At 35.3% G+C, this 19,434-nt stretch overlaps 1 protein-coding gene across 2 annotated transcripts in view; it reads right to left on the reverse strand.

The window, feature by feature from the left end:
* CALCR (calcitonin receptor) overlaps positions 1 to 19,434 on the reverse strand; it is a 74,915-nt gene that overhangs the window by 22,201 nt on the left and 33,280 nt on the right. For both annotated transcript variants that reach the window (XM_080664612.1, XM_080664611.1), the window contains exons 3-4: positions 6,878 to 6,960; positions 348 to 498 (exon numbers count right to left, since the gene is read on the reverse strand). In XM_080664612.1, the coding sequence (XP_080520738.1) occupies positions 348 to 498; positions 6,878 to 6,960 (234 nt within the window). The remainder of the gene's footprint in view (positions 1 to 347; positions 499 to 6,877; positions 6,961 to 19,434) is intronic.

Consider the following 19,434-nt stretch of genomic DNA (forward strand, 5'->3'; position numbering starts at 1 on the left):
ACCTCAGGCAAATTTTCTGCCCACCATTTTCCAATTCCCTTCTTATCATTTTCCAATTCCTTTCCTTCACTTAGTCCTGTATTGTTCCTGCTTGCTAGGTGTGAATACTATTATTGTAGTAATTTTGTCCTAAATGCAGATGTTAGCCAGAGAGTCTTCAGATGAACTTGAGCAAAGAAACTAGGCATGTCTGCTGCATTAAATGCATGAAAATACTATGGTATGAAAACCATTGTTAAAACTGCTGGTATATTAAATTAAAATTAGTCAATACTTATTTAGTCAAGGAAGAAAATGAACCTTCAGTGATATTTGAAACAAATATTTACATCCATTCTTCTCTTTACCTTCTCCTTGGTATGGGGGTAACTTTTCCATTCGGAGTATGCATTTGGCCTCTGCAACATGCATTTTCCATTTTCCTAATTTGACCAGAAATGAGTCCTCCACTGTTAGAGTGGTTTTTTCGGTTTTGTTAGAGGAAAGAAGGGTTGGAAACTGTATTAAAAATAAAAAGTCAGTTACTTATAGAGAGTATGAATGGGTGTTTACATAAATAAATGAAACAGTAAAAAATTTGAAAAAATTTATTTTCCCTCCTATAAACAATTATACATAATCTCTATGTAATATTTTTGCTTTATAACATTCATTCCATTCACTATTGAAAATGTATAGCAGCAATACAAATTCATGCACGTCTTTATCATACAAGATTTTAAAAATTGTATTACCACTGTAAAGTTTAGATGTATACAAAGAAAATAACCTGATTTCCAAAAAATACGAATATTAAATCAACTTTGTCATCTTTGGAACTCTTAAGAATCATTAATCATATTATTTAAAATAGATATACATATTAATGCACTAAATAAGCTTTTTTATTGGATTTCTTCAGCTGATTTTTATTTGTGCTTATATTATGCACACTGCCACAAATTTATTCTATTTATTACATAGAACAAACAGATCTGTTCTGAGATATTCTGCTTTGAATAACTGGCCTTACTCCCTTTCATTGGTTTAATTATTGGTGAAAATCAATGTAAATCTTGAATACTACTTTTAGATATTTTGCATTTTTGGTACAGGCTGACATTAGTTTTGTCAGTCTCAATCCTTATCACCATCCTAGGTATTATCAAAATTGATGTGTATGTGTGTGTGTGTGTGTGTGTGTGTGTGTAAAGATCACTGTCTAATTGTGTTCATAGAGTTGTCAATTTCTTTTGTGGCTATGACATTTTAGTAGTGTTTGAATCTGTGATTTTTTAGATCCAGGTTCTGCATGGAGATTTTTTTTTTGAATAAGAAGACTTGCAAGCTTCAACCTGCACTGACTTTTCTTCTTCAGAAGTTAGGAATACTCCTAGCCTCTCTATCTGTTGAAACATACTTTTATTTGACTTTTCTCTGTCTCATTAATCCAACATTAAAGTTTCCCAAAATGTATTGATAGTTAGTAAGAAATGGAGTAAAAAAATTAGATACTAAAGAGCCTGCAAAAACAAATACAAAGTGGTGGGACATGAGAAGCTCAATGCATTTCAGCTAATGTTACTGAAATTATAATGAAATAAAGTTATTTTGTAGCTTTTTGATCAGTGAAGGTTGTGAATGGAGAATGTTGGTAAAATTCTTGTGGGAGGCTTCAGATGTCCAATTGATTAGTTGGGAGAGACCAACCAGGAAGGTATGGGCTAGATCTTCTCACAATGGAACAAGAAAGAGCAACTCACAGCATTTCTCAAAGAATAAAAACATGAAGGCATATTTGAATATAAGGAATGGAGAGTAGTATTAGTCAAATAGCCCATATATTTTAGCATACATTACTAGAAAAACCTGGTAGGGATCTCAGGGGACAAGTTGGGAAAGAAAAACCTTACTACTAGGAAGAAGGTAGTTCCCTCTTAGAATTGTTTTGATGGTGCTAGCAAGCCATCTGAATAGAAACTGTTTGTAAACAGAGGAGGAAAAATAATAATTATTGTTATAACAATAGTGTTATAATTCAAGATGGACACTTATTGTAAATATAGTTGAAACCACTTTTTAAGTATTAGGATTATTTCTAATTTTAATGCCTCTTGAATTTATGGCAGAGAAAAGAGAAGTTAATGAGCCAACAAAAACGATTTAAAATGTACAAACCCTTTACCAATGTAGATGAACACCATTCTGTTGTCATATGACCCTTTTCTCACTGGTTTTAAGATCGATCACAAGCAGTCATTGAACTTGATGAGCTAAGTAAGTACTATGCTAGATGCTGAGGGTACAGTGCTGAATAAAATAAGCATAGATCCTGCCCTCATATAGCTTACAGTTTAGCAAGAAAGATCAACACTACAAAATATTTCCAGACACCAGAAACTGTGAAAGGTCAATAACTATAAGTTATTAAATGCTTAGATATTCCATCAGGAATTGAAATGTGGTTTGGGAGTATAAAAAAGTATACTTCAGAGATTTAATACTAAGACTTCTTTTTGTATTTTATAACCTTAACATTTCTATGAATGTGTGTTAATAATTTGACTAAAGATAATGTAACCATGGTCTTTAATAAATCATGGTGTCCTCACAATAAGATATATTAATGATTGATTCAGCTTATGTGTGTAGTTTAGATACTTTGTGGCTCTATTGTTAGAATCTTTAGTTGATATGAGAATCATCCTATATAATAAAAGCCTAATATGCTAAGTGTCTGGTCGACCAGTTGGTCATTCAACCAATCAAAGCATAATATGCTAATGATATGCTAAGGCTGTTCAACTGCTTGCTATGATGTGCACTGACCACCAGGGGGCAGATGCTCTGACCAGTAGGTTAGCTTGTTGCTGGAGTCCGGCCGATCAGGACTGAGTGAGACGGGCCAGACACACCCTAGAACCCTCCCAAGACCTCTCCCCGGCTGGCCAACCTCCCGTGTCCCTCCCTGGCCCTGATCCACCCTGGCCCCAATTGTGCACTGGTAGGGTCCCTCGGCCTGGCCTGCGCACTCTTGCAATCTGGGACCCCTTGGAGGTTTCGGCCCGATCCTGCAGGCCAGGCCAGGCTGAGGGATCCCACTGGTGCAAGAATGCACCAGGCCTCTAGTCAAGTTATAATATTCTTTCTTTCTGGGCCACTTTCTCATCATCTTCAAATCAAATTAGAAGATGGAATATGTCATATATAAATCCTTTCTGTCACTTCTATTAGTTATTTTGGACACTAAGGATATTTTGTTTAAGCTTGGCATTCCTTCCAGAAGTAACAGTCTGAATTCTATCTTTAAATGGATTAGACAACCAATTAAGAAATGTTCCAGCACTAGTTGGAAATTCATAGGAGCCATGGGGAGGCAGTATGTGCAAAGATATCAAGGGGAAAACACTGTACTTGTATTTTTAGTTACAACATTACTTGGTTAAATGCTGTTTTAAATTCAGTAATAGATACATGAGCATCTGATAGAGTAGATGTATTTCATGCAGATGACAGTAGCGTCAATCTTATCATTCCTGCAATATCAAAACAATCACCAGTGACCTTGGTTTGGAGCCGGTTCAACATAGAAATTGTTTCAGCACTGAAAGAATGAGGAGTTAGAACCTTCTCGTAAGATGAGCCATAATAACCTGAGTTTGCTCCTCGTCTGGTTCATATTTAAACATGGGATTTTTGACGATGAACTTTTCCAGGGGTAGCTGAATGTTTCAGTGACTTTCTTCCAAAAATAACATACATCAAGGCATCATGTTATGAACAGGGTAGGGCAAAGTAGGTTCAAGTAAAAAGCTCCACACATATGACCACCACGCTGCCACCGGCAGCTGTAGTCTGCAGCTGAAACATCGCTGGTTCTTTCAGGTAACAAATACTTTGAATGCCTCCCACGAGCCAGGCATTGTTCTAGGTTCTGAAGATTCAGCAGTGAACAAAACTGGCAAGGTCCCTGCCCTCATGGAGCTTACAGTCTAGGAGGCTTCATCCACGCTAATCATGGAGTCCAGAGGGAAGCAGTATGATCTGAATGGTCATGTGCTCAAGTCATTCCTGCTTTGATATAAGGCAATCGGCCTACCTTTGTGTTACCAGTACAGGTGGTTTTTAGAAGGACAGGGACAGAATGATGACAGAGCTGCTCTGTGTAGAAACTCATGAACACAAACAGCAGTGTGGTGATTGCCAGAGGGAAAGGGGTAGAGGGTGAAGGAGGTCCCAGTATCAGGTGACAGAAGATTTGACTTTGGCTAGTAGGCACACGGTGCAATATACAGATCTTGTAACATAAAAACCAATACCTTAATAAAAATATATATAAAGGAAAACCAAACAAACAAAAAAACAAAAAAAAACCCCACACCTGGAACCTATATGTTCATGTTGACCAATGTCACCCCAATCAATTTAATAAATACATATTTTTTAAAAAGGCGTTAGAGACATGGTCCATCTCTGCAATGATTCAAACCTAATGAATGTGACTATGCTGAAGGGAGAGGTTCCTATTGGCTGCCACAGTCTGAACTGCTCTAAAGGGAATATGAATCCAAAATCCACAAATTGATACAACCAATAGGATTCCCATGTCACCACCCTTAGTAACAATAATGTATGCTGCCAAAATTATTGGCAATTTTCAGTTACTTTTACTTTTCAAAGTAACAAAGGATAAAATAGAACTTTGTAAAGTGTTAATCCTGGTTCTTTGAGGTGGGATCAGATACCTGGTTGATGTCCTATGTACTTTCTACTTAAGCAGTAAACACCCGAACAGCTGCATATATGATAAATTCAAAGCAAATGGGGGGATACAGCTAAGGAAACATCATTAAAATGCTTCTCATCATTGTTGTTGTCATTATGATCATCACTAGCATTTGCTGAGCGCTCACTATGTGCTAAGCACTGTCCTAAGCCTATTGCATTACTGCAGATAAGGGAGAGGAAGTGAGTGGGTGGTTTTGATTGATGTAGATGGAAGCTAATGGAATGTTGTGACTCAAACTGATACTTGAAGGTCCATTTGGAAATCCGTTTGGTAGAATTCAATAAATATACTGGCAGTGTTTTTTCACAATAATGTAAGAAGTATATTGGAGTAATTAAAATCAATGTCATTTTGTTTAAGAAATTTACTTTTCTCTAAGGAGTATCAATGTGGAACATAATGAGTGTTGTGAAAGGAAACTGATGGTTAAAAAAGGTTTTAGGGACAAGTCCTTCAAATAAAATATATAATTCAAATGCAGATAGAGAAGCAAATTTCTGTATGCAAAGAGAACACAAAACCACTGAAGTGCCCTGTGCAGTTATGTTTTTCTAGTGAAGGGATGTCCACAAACCATAGGACATTTCTGTCCATGGCTCATGCAAATGTAAGAAATTCTTACAATCTTTGAATTTTATAATATATTGGGTAAAAGTTTTGAATAAAAGTGCCCTGCTTTAGTTTTATAGCACACCAAAAATTATCAGTAGCCTTCATAATAAAAGAGGTGATGGGATAATACTCAAACTATCTTGTTATTATCTAGTAGTTACTTTAGCTTTCCTTTTTATGAATGTCTAATATAATCATATGCTTTATGAGATGAAATTATTTAGAAATATTCACATATAGTTGATCAGGTAGGATTTCACTTGATCTATGAAAAATAACGATATCAATAAATGAATAGAATATACCAATATTTCTGCATCTATAGAAGAGCAATAAGACTCGGACATTTAGAGATGAAATAAAATATTCTGATAGTTTCTACAACATTCTTGTTAAATGTTTTTTATTATATTTCCAATGATATAAAAGTATCTGCATTTCTAAATACTGGATTATACTGTACTTTATCTAAAGATTAAGATAATACGATAATCTTACATAATAAAATAAACTATACTCATTATCCAAATAGGTGCAAAAAGGGCTATTTTAAGTTATCCCCATAAATCATTTATTTGATGTATAACATTACAAAATAAAAATTCCCTTTAAAAATTAACATTTGTAGAATATTAGTAATATTTTCCTTGAGTAATGTAAAATTTATGCAAATTTGTAAGCCTGTGACTACACATTAAAGAACAATGGAAATCATGAAATCCTATGCAAACTGTATCAGATACTTAAGTGATCTTTGCTGTCAATTACAATTAATTGGCCATTGTTGTTCTGATGTGGATCAAGACAACTCCAAATTTACTTATAAAAAATTTACTCATCTCCCTTTTGTGTGCTATTAAAATTATGTGATGGTGGGTTAACAAAGTTGAGAAAAAAAATAAGCTTCATAGGGTCAATTATAGTTCTAAGACAATTAAAGTTCTGATTACTTGCTAAATAATTTAGGAATAAAACAATATAGAATTATATAAAATGGACATGATTTAAAAGGCTGGAGAGTTATAGAATGACAGTGGTATGTCAAGACTTAAAACTCTTAGTGAGTTTTTGCTAAGAAATACATTGAGAATCAATATACAGACTGAAAGAATTCAGATGTTTAAAAAGGATAGCAGCCCAGAAACTATAACTCAAAGTCACATATCCAACATTAAAAACATTTAATCCAAAAAATCATTAATCTTCAATATTAATATCTAAAATAATAAAGAGGTGTCTCAAATGAATGCTACATTTTTGTAAACCAACAATGCTCACATTTCTGGGTAAACCTAACATTAAACTAAATCAGTGTAAGTTCTGAGGGGAGGTTTCTTAGCAAACTATCAAGAAAATGACAGTTTTGAGGAACTTATAGTTTGGCTTCTGGAGAGCAATGTTTATTTTGACTAATGTGCATTCACTCATACCAAAAACATTCTTCCATATTTTGGTATTCTTAATTAACATAGCTTAGAATAATTTTGTGTTACTTACATGCATAAAGATGAAGAGTATTAAGCACCAGCGAGTGCTATATGGGATCCGCATGGTTATTTTTGAAGTCGATTTTTTATTTCCTAGAAAAGTATAAAAAGAAAAAAAGACATTTAAATTAATATAGCTTTACTATTGAGTATAGTCTTTCTTTCTCTGTCTATTTGACTAGAAGAGGATCAATGTCCCAAAACACCCCAAGTAAGAACAGTATGCTTGTAGCTGCATGTCCCATTGCCCTTCCTGTCAGCCAGAAAAGACTGTTGTCTGAAGGACCCCTTAAGGCATTCCGGTGCCACCTATACATATCAAGACCAAAATAAAGAATTCAGAGAAATCAAGAGCAATCAATGTGGACTTCAATTAACAAGTGGCATCAATAGAACTGCTGAAAATTTCAATGGAAACATCCATAAAGAAGTCAGCTCGTTGGGCATGAACAAATCAAATCTGTGGCTTGTAAAGGATTAATAGTCATGTCTTCTAGGTAACTAAAGGGCCAACTTTTACTTCAGGAGTCTTATTTAAAGCTTTGAGTATTTTTCCTTCCTATGTTTTTTTTTTTTTTTCTTCAAGCTTCAAGTTGCTTTTCTTTTTTTTCTTCAAATTGCTTTAAGAAAAAAAATTCTTCCACAACAATGATTGTGTCACTTAACAAGTCACCATTCTTAACTCAAGACCACGAGAGTCAGAAACAGACATAAACAGGTTTTCACGACTGCAGGTAGTTTTACATAAGAAAAGATAATAAAGGGGTGAAAATGAAAAATATACATATGTTTCTTTTCATCAATGGGATTTGCATTTAAACAATATTTCAACTAGGGGCGAGTAGTTATAATGGCATCTAAAACTATATTTATTGTTAGGTATGAGTTAGTATCTACACATTGTATTGATTTACGTATCAGTAAGTCTGACATAAAATTGAGAAATGTAAGGTATAATTTTCACAAAACCTTGATCTGTGGAGAACTGGGGAACCTCCAGAGTGTTAATTGGGAGAGTGATAGGATTCTTTTTGGAGAATGGGTTAGAGAAGAGGGACAGTCCTAAAGTCAGGGACAGTCAAGGAGCTGGAGCCTAGGGAATTGGGGAAGACTTCACGGAGGAGGTGACCTGGAGCCAAGAACAGAGGTAAGTGTAAAAATATGCTAAGGTGAAAAAAAGGATGTATGTATATTGCTTAGGAACATAAACAGATGTAATCTTAAAAATCATGGAGATAATAACTAGAAATTTTAGAATAACAATAATTGTTGCTGAGTGGGCAGGGAATGGAGTGAGAGTGGGAAAGGATTTGTAAGTGGGAAAGGATTATTAACAACCTTCTTAAACTTAAATTTGTTGGAGACATGGTATGGCGAGGCATCATGTTATTTACCTTCCCAACAACCCTCTGGGGTAAATGGCCTCTTCATTTTATTGAGGGAGAAACTGCACCTCAGAACGATTAAGAGACTTAGTCAAAGTCTTCTATTTAGCAAGGAGGCAGCATCTAAATTCAAACCCAAGTTTTTCTGACTCTACAGCCCATGTTTTCATTTTCCAAATAACTAACAATGGATTCTTCATTTTAGAAAAGCATTTCTTTTGTTTTATACCAGAATTTGTAAAAACAAAAACAAAAAAGTTATTCAGAACCTTAAAAACATACGTAACACAGGACTTTTAAAATTTAGATGAAATCAACGACCATTTGGTGAGTATAAACAGGGGGAAGCCTTCTGCTTAACTTCTGCTTAATTAAATCCAGCTGGAGATCCTAAAATATTTAAGATAATTATGTGTTTGATAGTATGAATTACTATGACTTACACAGACCATCTAAAAAGTCTAATTAAAAAGCAGCTCTCGTTCAGAGGAAGAGGCTCTTCGATGGTTCTGAATGAGCTGCATGTGGTCTGGCGGCATCTGCCCCTTTACACCAGCAAAAGGATGGACAATTCCCTGGGAAATTATCTGGTTCTAAAGAGCACTCATCAAATTATTTTTCCTCCATAAATGGAAACAATGACATATTTACGAAAACCAATTTCCTTCTAATGTAGGATTACTGTCCTTAAGGATCGGTGTCAAATTAATAGGCAGTAGAGGCTGCTATGTAAGAAACAAAATACTTAGGGCAAATCAAAGGCCCCATGAAGGCCAGGAGTGACTGTTAGCACTCGCTAAATACATGTCCATTTCTAAATCCAGACACTGAACAAGAGGCAGAAGCTCCCCCATAATGGAAAGTCAGAGATGGGGCCTTCACTTGCTGGTGAATCCTGACTCCCTCCTGACACTGAGCTACTAGGATGGTCTCAAGGTAATGCTGACTTCCAAGAAAACTGGGATATGAGCAATCCCCAATTAGAAGTCTCAAATGTGCCACTTAGGGTGTGAAATAAATGATTTTCAAGGAAGATCAAATTAATCAATGTTAAGAATGAAAAAAAAAATCTTACAACATCTGCTCAGAATGAAAGTATATATGTATTTATTTGTTTAGACATTCTGTTGAATACAATATAGAACCACTGGTTTCTCAGAGAACAGCTGGTTTAAAAATTTCTGCTTTTATATTTCCATTCATGTGAGTTGTTCTCATGTTTTATTCCTGAAATTTCTATATGTTTTAAAAGGTAGTATTTCCTAATATATTGTTTTTTTTTTTTCTTTTTTAGTAAAACTTCTTCAATTTTCCACACGGCATTGTGACGTGACCAAGGTAGGTGTGAGTTCCTGCTATGGCATTTATGAGCTTCGTGACCTTGGGAAAGTCAGTCAATCTCTCTGAGGCTCCATGTTGTCATTTGAAAAATAGGGATCATTAGTGCCAGTCTCGCAGTGTTAATGCGAACTTCAAAAAGGTTGGATTCATAAAGCATTGGACATGCAATAAGCATTCAGTATGCAGACACTTGTTTTATTGTGAGCTGGCCATGTTCTGTTTTTCCTTGAGAATAAACTAGATTTTAAGAGTGGTCTCTAGAAAGCCTAATAGGTCAGGGAAAGGACCCAGATACAGTCAGGAAAGTAGAAAGTCATCAGAAAGCTTAAGATAATAACCTTGATCTTTTTGTGCAATAAGATTATTAGAAGAGATTCATATTTATGGGATAGTTTTTATGTGTTCTTAGTAAGTTTTTTCCTTTCCTGACCATTTCCTGACTATAATTTTTACACATTAACAAGAAGTTCTGTTCATACACAAATGATCTTCTATACCATCTTCTGTCATTATAATTATAAAGGGGACTATTCAATGGAATCTTAAAATTATTCAGATTTTAAACCAGCCTTTTAAAATGCTCTCAAATGACATACTGAGGTTATTTGGCCAGTTTTCCATGTGCCTTGTAAATAGCCATATCACTTTAAAACGTGGTATCTCATCAACACTGAAGAAAAAATTTTGCAAATAACAATAACAACAATGGTGATAATATCTAATATTATTATGCTGTGTATTAGCAATGTTCAAAGCACTTTATATATGTTGCCTCATTTAATTTTCACCCTCATTTTACAGTCTATCTCTCTAATGTCTTCAATTTGTTATCCAACTATTATTTGAGTAAATGTTTCATGTCTTCAATTAGACTGGGAACTCTTTGGGACTCATTCTGTTGGTCTTGGTAAGCCTCAATTAGTGCTTAGCAGAGTGCCTTGAATAAAACTTCAAAATTACTAGCAAATGAGCAAAACATTCCCTTTGTTTTTTTAAAACTAGAGATCATTCCTATATTTTTAAGTTTAAGCCAGAATAGTAAAATAAAATTTAGGTTAATATAAAGGAGTTTCCAATAAGTATATATTAAAAATCCAATATCTAGTTCTAATATATAAAACTTGATAATTAGGTAGGTTTCCTTTTGACATAGTAAGTTTCTAAGATCTCAAATCTAACAAATGGGCATATTACTTCCTAAATTTTTGTTTAAATAATGGGTGCCCATAATTTATAGAAATTTATTCTAGATAATTTAACTCCAAGACTCTGATTATAGCACTCTATAATTACATTTCCTATTTCCATACTTAAATATTTTCATCATAGAGGTAATAACCACTCATTAAGTAAAATGAAAAGTATATGTAGAAGGAAGAACATTGGCCATAGTCCCACGACCCCAACACAAACACCTCTAATATTTTGTTCTATTTTTTCCAACATTTTGTACATATATCTATAATGTCTGCTTTTAAGTTATAATCAAATTACAAACTTGCAGCTCATGTATTTTGTTTACTTATTTATTTTATTTCTGCTCAAGGAGAAGAATGCTTTCTAGTCCAAAGTAAGCAGACTTAATTTCAAGTTGTCCCATAAACTTATTGATCATGTTACCTATGTTCTCCTTGCACAAGGCGCTCACATAGGCAATTGATCTCCCAGAATTATCAAAATATTAGATTTAGATAAAATAAAAATTGTGTGTGTTCATAATGTTTATAAATATCTGTATCTTTAAACCCTTAGCCTCTAAATAGATAGTGAGACCTACAACCTTTTCAGAAAATTCATTCCAGATACAATCATAATAAAGTCTGCTGTAAAGTGTCGTTCGTGTCCTCATTGGTTTCTACTATAAAACTGAAATGTTTAGGATACGTGACCTCTGCAAGTGTCAGTCTCCTCATCTTTAAAAATAAAAGAGTAAGATAAATATTTATCTTATAAGGCTGTTTGGAGAATTAAAGGAATTAATGCAACATATTTGGAGAATGCCTGAACACACACAAAGTGCTTTATAAATGTCAATTATAATTACTATGACTGGGAAAATCTTGAGGCTGACATTTTTTTTTGCAATAATAATCTTTTAGAAATCACTTAAAGAATTCTATCTTTCCTCTGTTTTACATATTCCTATCTTCTCATCTGACCAATTCAAAATATATGTTAAGAGAGGCCCTTTTAGCACTGACTCCCTGCTGTAATTTTCTCCAGTGATTTGATTTTTTTACAAATCTGGACTTACTCTAATAGAAGTTGCTTAGGCTACTAGGGACTTGCAGGCTATCCCAGAAGCTACCTGTTTGGATTTCTCAGACCTATTTTCAAACTAATAAGTGAAATAATTGTCCCATCAAAGGCAGAGAGGCTTTTATATTGAGGCTGAGAGCAGAAGATGAGGTAGAGCAGGTCATAGTGTATGATAAATGCTAAGCAAAAGGAGCCAGGAGCCAAGAACTCGGTTTGGGTCTGCTTTGTCAGATGTAACCTATCCTCTGGGTATCAGCGCCATCACACAGTACACTCATCGAGATCAAGGCTGGAGATTTTAGTCTAGGGATTTAAGTCATTAAAAGTACATATTTATATTCAAATTTTATATCTAAGTATTGTCTTTTTTCTCTCGTTAAAGGGTATCCTCAAAATCTTCATATAGCTTCAAACTTCAATCAGTTCCAAACTATAAACCCTATATACTTATAAAACATAATTTGAAAATTTAATTACTTAAATTTGTTTTATACTTATTTCCTTTTGTGATTTTTTAATAATAAAGTGATCATTTAAATTTTTTATATCCTATGATTAATAATGACCAATAACTAAAATAGATAGATATCTTCAAAAAGGGACTGAATAGTTTCAAAAGTAAGTATCCAAAACAAACTTGGCCCACTTCAAAATATTGTCTAAGAAGAGCTTTGCAGATAAGCTTCTGAGACAAAACAGTGGCCCACAGCTATCATAAAAGAGAAGTATAAAGAATAGAAGCACTTCTCTAAATAGAAGCCCATCTCTTGAGGGCAGAATTCTGTACCACTTCACATAGGTTTGATGTAGTGGGAGAAGAAATGCTATCTGCAGGGTTAAAACAATTAAAACTGAAGCATTTTTGGAGAAAACAGACATGCTCAGTTTTCATTACAGAGATGAAGTGTTTGCTATTCATTGTCTCAAAGTGTGAACATTTAAATTTTAATTTAGTAAGCTTATTAAAGAAACATATTCATCTAGTGGCTTATTTTAGGTTCCAGAGTATATGATACGATTGTCTATTGCTCTGAAATATTAGTCTTTTTTCGTCAGAGTCTAAAACTGCTCAATAAATGCTCTGATACTGTTTAGTCCAATAGTTAAGTCTGTGTTTAAAAAAATCCTGTCCACTAGTAACAAAGAGGAACACTAACCTCAACACTTTCAGGTCAACCTCTAGACTACTCATTTCTGCACCACCAGAGATTCGCACAGTATTTGGTCCAAATACACCTTTAATAATTGCTATGCAATTCAAGTTTTTATCATATAATATAGATAAGCTCTAAAACATTATTATCTATTTAAATATATCAAAAGTGATCATTTTATTTGAAATATAATACAATTTTTAAAGTCTTTAAAATAATTAGAAATATATCTTACTCATATTTTGCTTTTAAAGAACACATTAAACACAAAGGAAAAGCCACAGTGAAATTTCCTACAGTCCAAGTTCCATAATACTAATGTTCTATTTTGTTCCAAAATACTTGAAAAAGGCTTCTGATTTACCATCACTCAAGTTCTTAATTTAGCCTGAAACTGATATATGTATACTATTTAACCAATTTTATTGGAGATTTTGTGAAAGAGGAATGTTTGGCTTTATTTCTGTAGGAAACATTCGTCTTCAATTTTTCTTGGAGTAATGCTGTGTTCTATAGCTGTAAGCACTGTCCTGAAATATGATTACTGCAAAATTAATTTATTTTCATGCCTGTGACATGCATGGATGAATCGATTAGTGAATGAAATTTGACAAGTGAACATATGATAGAGATATAAGTATTTCATATAGTTTAAAAGTAAAGCAACCATTTGAAGAACCAGAAAGCCTGCATATTTGATACTTTGATTTTTCATTTATTTTTAAATTACATATCCCATAAATGCCAGGCATCTTTTCATTTGTTGTTTTTATTTCTTTTAATTTCATGTTTGCATGTCTTATAGCTGAGACTTACATAACTTTTATTAAAATGTAGGTTCAAGGAGCAGTGCCAGCCACAGTTCAAATAGAACACTAGGCATTAGTGTTCAATGAATGAATGAATGAATGAATAGAAAATGACTAAGGTTTGAGCAAAGTCAGTGATTACTAACCTAAAATATAGTAGTTACTGAAAAGGTAAGTACAATAAAATTAATGTTAATATATGTGAAGGCAGAATTGTCCTCGGCATTTAGATTATCACTTTAATTTACACTCCTCCCCTTATTGCTACATTTCTATATGTAAAACAGAGTTCTTTTTTTCACTGCTCTCCATTAGAACTCATGTTGCATAGTGTGAAATCTCAGGTACATTGGTTAACCAAATATACTAATGAGTGCTTGGACCATTATTGGTATTTCAGAAAGTTAAGTTTTTAAAAGAGCTCTTTTCCATTAATAGTGTTCTCACATAATGACGGGGCAGGGCCACATAATTATCCCTTATTATGGAACTGAGAAAATACAGTGAGAGATTAAGTGGTCCTCATAGGAAGTCAGGGGCAGACAGAGGTTGTATATTCATAATTGAAAATATTCAGGTTTTTGCCTGGCCTAAGCTATGGCTAATTCTGTTATTTTTAAGAACGGGAGATATATATGTGTGCTCCTGACAGTGGAGAATACTCCTTAGTCCTCTCCTGACAGGTGGGCCTATTTGGGGGCTCATCTGGTGGCTCAATTTTTTCCTTCTTCATTTTAGAAGCTATATAGATTATGTAACTACAGACTTTATTTCCATCTTTTAATTTGACTTTAATGCCACATCACACAAAAGGGTTGGCTCAATTTCATTTATTTGGAATGAAATATATTAGACAGGAGGCCCATAATTTCCTTTACATAAAAGTGCTCAAAATCATCTATAAGTGGAACATTTTAAAATTCATTAAAGACCTTTGACATGCTCTCCTATTAGCAAGGTTCCAGAGAGCACAGATGGCAATTAGTCATGCAGGTGTTGATGTGATTAACTTCTTTGACTAAGGAGAGGAGCACCATCTATGAAAAGAATCGGAATTTCCAGGAACAAACAATAATATTAGATGATATTCAAAATATCTCCCTATCAACACTGCAGCATTCTTAGATCCTTATGTAAATTCTTTACTCAATGATAAACACACTGTACACCTTAAACTTACAAATGTTATAGGTCAATTATATCTAAATAAAGCAGGGGAGAAAAATTCTTTGCTCATTTTACAGCTTTCAAAATGGCTCCTTAATGGAAAATACAATCCTAGCAGGATAGATGGTCCTTGAAGCCAGTGGTTCCCCAAGTGTAGTACCTGGACTAGCAGCACTGGCAACTTGAGAGCTTGTTAGAAATGCAAACCCTTTGGTCCCACCCCAGACCTGGCAAGCCAGAATCTCTGGTGGTGACCCCAGGAATCAGTGTTATTACAAACAACCCAGAGGATTCTCATGAAAGCTAAAATTTGAGAACCTTGGCTGTCAGCTACCTGGAGATGCCTGGATAAAAGGCTCTCTAGAGAGAACACAGTGGAATATAAAAGTTAAAGCATTATTATACCCAGATAATAAATTATGTTATGGACAAAATGTTCAGTTCTTATCTTTAATTTCTTTACTTTGAATTTATTAGAATTAGTGCATGTGAATTAATAACTCAATTAATAACTATATCTATGTGATTTCACTCTGTGAAGAAAAATTGGCTTTAGGCAATGGTGGAATGGAAATTATGGAGTATGGGAACCTAGGCTGAGTTGCTGTGAAAGTCTCTGCATACTGGCAAGGACCTGAGCTGCTAAATCGTCACCTTTGGTGTTCCACATGTCCATCTCGCATGCCCTGTGACTTCAGGAATATCTCCTTCAATCATACATTGCTTTTACATATCACAAATCAGAGCTGAAAATCACAAACCATCTTGCAAGATGGAGAAATTAGCAAATTACCAATCTAGAGAGAGAATATGAAAAATATTCACTTTTAATTGATTTTGTATACTCTTCAAAGCATTTTAAGACTTTCATGGAGAAATGACTACATGTGGTCATACAATTATATAAATACATTTTGAGTCCTTATTTCTTTCATTTTGGTCATTCTTTACACTGGTTTCCATGTCAAGAGTGACATTAGCAGTGAAAGCCTCTGCTAAATAGAAGCTTTAGAGTAATTGAAACAACCCAAAGATTTGGTGGCCAAAGTCTTAATCAAAATTCAATGTGTGGCTAAAATTTTAATACCATGAACTCGTCATCAAGGACTTATCACAGAAGTTGTTTGTAAATGATAGCCGAAGAATATTTAGTATACTGAATAAATAAATCAAAAAAGCTCCCAATGCGCTTAACATTCATAGTAAGTTATATTCAGTATTGGGAGGAGGGTTTGGCGCCAAGAGTGGGATGGTGCACACTTGCCTCCACTATGCACTAGTCACTAATCTATCTTTATTAGCCCTGCTGTTGTGTGTGCTGTTTGCTGCATCCCTTTTACCTGAGGCAGAGTAGAATCAGATGCAAGAGGCTACATTGAAAAAAGACCCCAAGCAGTCGAGAATGCAGTTTATTGACAGGACTTTACAGATGGATGATGATAGTAATGAGAAAGCTGCATAATTGCTCCTAGTGGTGGGCCAAAACTTCAGTCAATGGCTGATTCACATGCAACAAAATTATTAAGGCACTTTATTTCAGAATTGAAATGATTCCCAAATTAGAACAGACCCATGAACAGTCCATCTGGCTAGGATATGGAATAGTGGACAGATTGTGGCCTATGGATGCAATTCTTTAGCATAAAAATGGCAGGGGTGCTTTTTTGCCAAAAGGCCCAGAGGACTACAGGAATTCAATACATATTTACATCAGAAAGCCTTGATCGTTCATGTCCAAAGCAGAAAAATCCCCAAAATGATGTGAGTATGCAGTGTCTTTCATGTGAAAGATAACTTATTTCCTAGTCAAGGCAGAAATAGTGCTTGCCACACTAGATGTAATATCAACTTATTTGGTTAATACGCTTTACAGAAGATTACTGTACTGCCAAACCAGTAGGGAAAATAGTGATCTAGCTTTCCTTCATATGTCTCTGGTATACACAGGAGCCACAGAGAACCAAGACTTGTTTCAATTATGGTTATAGTTAGGGCTGGCCTTAAATTTAAAAAGAATGTGATCATATGTTCCAGTTGGTTAACAATCAACTCCCTTAGTGCATTTTGCCAATTTTGAATACCACCTTTCTGCTCAAAAAAAAAAAAAAAAAAAAAAAAAAAGATTGTGGGATAAAGGCCTTCAAAGGAATAACAGTTGTAGATTTAGAAAGACACACTATCAACATTTTAGAGTCTTTCTCCTTTGCCCATTAAATTCAGAAAGTACTCAGGATTTTTCTGCCACAAATGTTAATTTCTCTGGGAAGTAGATCTGGAGGTCATTACTCAAGAGTTTAGTAGTAGTCTGCTCTTACCTCCCTGATTTTTTTTTTTTTTTTTTTTTTTTAGCAGTTTGTATACTGTCATCACCCTAGAGAGCAGCTCTCTATCCACATTTTCAAAGTGGAAGACAAATCAAGCACCATTGGTTAACAAAAGATCCCCTTATCTAACAGAAGGATGATTTTGAAGGTGCCACTTTAAAAAGCATGATCTAAAGGAGGAATCCGACTAAGAACATTTTTGTCAATGTCATAAAGTTTTGAATCAAAGTAGCTAAATATATGACTAAGGAACATAATTTACTACATACTTACCAAATGTTTGGCAAGTATTGCATATTATCTCTAATACTAGAGGCCCGGTACACGAAATTTGTGCATGGGGGGGCGGGGTGTGTGTCCTCAGCCCAGCCTGCACCCTCTCCAATCTGGGACCCCTCAAGGGATGTCAGACTGCCCGTTTAGGCCCGATCCTACCGGGCCTAAATCCAGGACTGCTGGCTCCCAACTGCTCACCTGCCTGCCTTCCTGATTGCCCCTAACCGCTTCTGCCTGCCAGCCTGATCACCCCCTAATCACTCCCCTGCCAGCCTGTTTGCCCCTAACTGCCCTCCCCTGCAGGCCTGGTCACCCCCAACTGCCCTCTCCTTCTGGCCCAGTTGCTCCTAACTGCCCTCTGCTTCTGGCCTGGTCCCCCCCGCCCCCAACTGCCCTTCCCTGCCGGCCCGGTCACCCCCTGGGCAGTTGGGGGTGACCAGGCCTGCAGGGGAAGGCAGTTGGGGGTGACGGGGCTGGCAGGGGAGGGCAGTTGGGGGTGACTGGGCCGGCAGGGGAGGGCAGTGGGGTTGATCAGGCTGGCAGTGGAGGGCAGTTGGGGGTAATCGGGCTGGCAGGGGAGAAGTTAGGCGTCGATGAGGTTGGCAGGAGAGTGGTTAGGGGGTGATTGGATTGTGAAAGGGATGTCCCACTGCCGGTTTAGGCCCGATACCTGTAGGATAAACCGGCAGTGGGACATCCCCCGAGGCATCCCAGATTGGAGACGGTGCAGGCTGGGCTGAGGGAAAGGCCCCCGCCAGTGCATGAATTTTGTGCACTGGGCCTCTAGTTCAAAAATAATTTCCATTCTCTTGAATAAGATGTAAATGTAGGTAGGTATTATTTCTGTTTCTGCCCATGTTAGCACCCCTTCCAACAAAGTTCCAAAGTCTTACTAATGATGGTGTCAAAAGAAACCATTCTTGTGAAGAGTTTGCATTTCTTGTAGTGATAATGATTATTAGACTCACATGTAACACTGGTTGCAGAACTGAGGACAAAGTTTTTGTGAAACATTTAATTACATTTTCTATTTCTCCATTTTGCAGTAAAAATCATTGTATCACAAGGTTTTACAGAAGAGAGACACAGATGCTATAAGAAATATTGACCCAGACACAAATCTAGAGTCTACAGTGTTCAGAAATATATAAAAACCCACACAGCACTATTCAAATACTCCTGCAAAAGACATTTACTAAGTGCCACTAGGCATTTTATATATAATGTCTCAATCTACATAAAAACCAAGAGACTGATTACTACCTTCACCTAATACATGAGAAAATGAAGATTCAGAGAATTAAAAACCTGCCCTGTATCACTAAAATAGTCAGTGATAGATGCTAATCTTCCTAACTCAGTAAACTGTATTTCCTCTCAACATTATTTACTGATTATTTTATGGATATTCTTAACAATTCTTTATGAAGAACACAAAAGTGAGCGTAAGCTTCACTGTCTTTGAATCCTGTTGACCCATGATTTTCAATTCTATGTTGATGCTATATGTATTCAAATGCAATCAGCATTTCTTCTAATCATAAAACATGGCTTCTAGGTGACCCTGGTAATCACACAACTGAAATCTATTGGATAATTTATAACAAAGAAGCTGAAATTCAAATTTTATTCCTTATATTAAAAAAAAATCCACCTAGCTGGATAATTCATCATGCAAGCCTAAATTTCTCAGGTGTATGGGCCTCTCTTATTCAATATTTTATTCTCCTTAGCACTGAAGCAGTTTCGTGTAAAATGGACACATTGAGAACCTCTATCTTACATAAGTAGGTATGAGGATTATATGACATTATGTTTACTAAAGTCTTTCATTATAATGTAGGTAATGATT

The sequence above is a fragment of the Plecotus auritus genome (assembly GCF_963455305.1).
Source record: "Plecotus auritus genome assembly, chromosome: 4".
NCBI lineage: Eukaryota > Metazoa > Chordata > Mammalia > Chiroptera > Vespertilionidae > Plecotus > Plecotus auritus.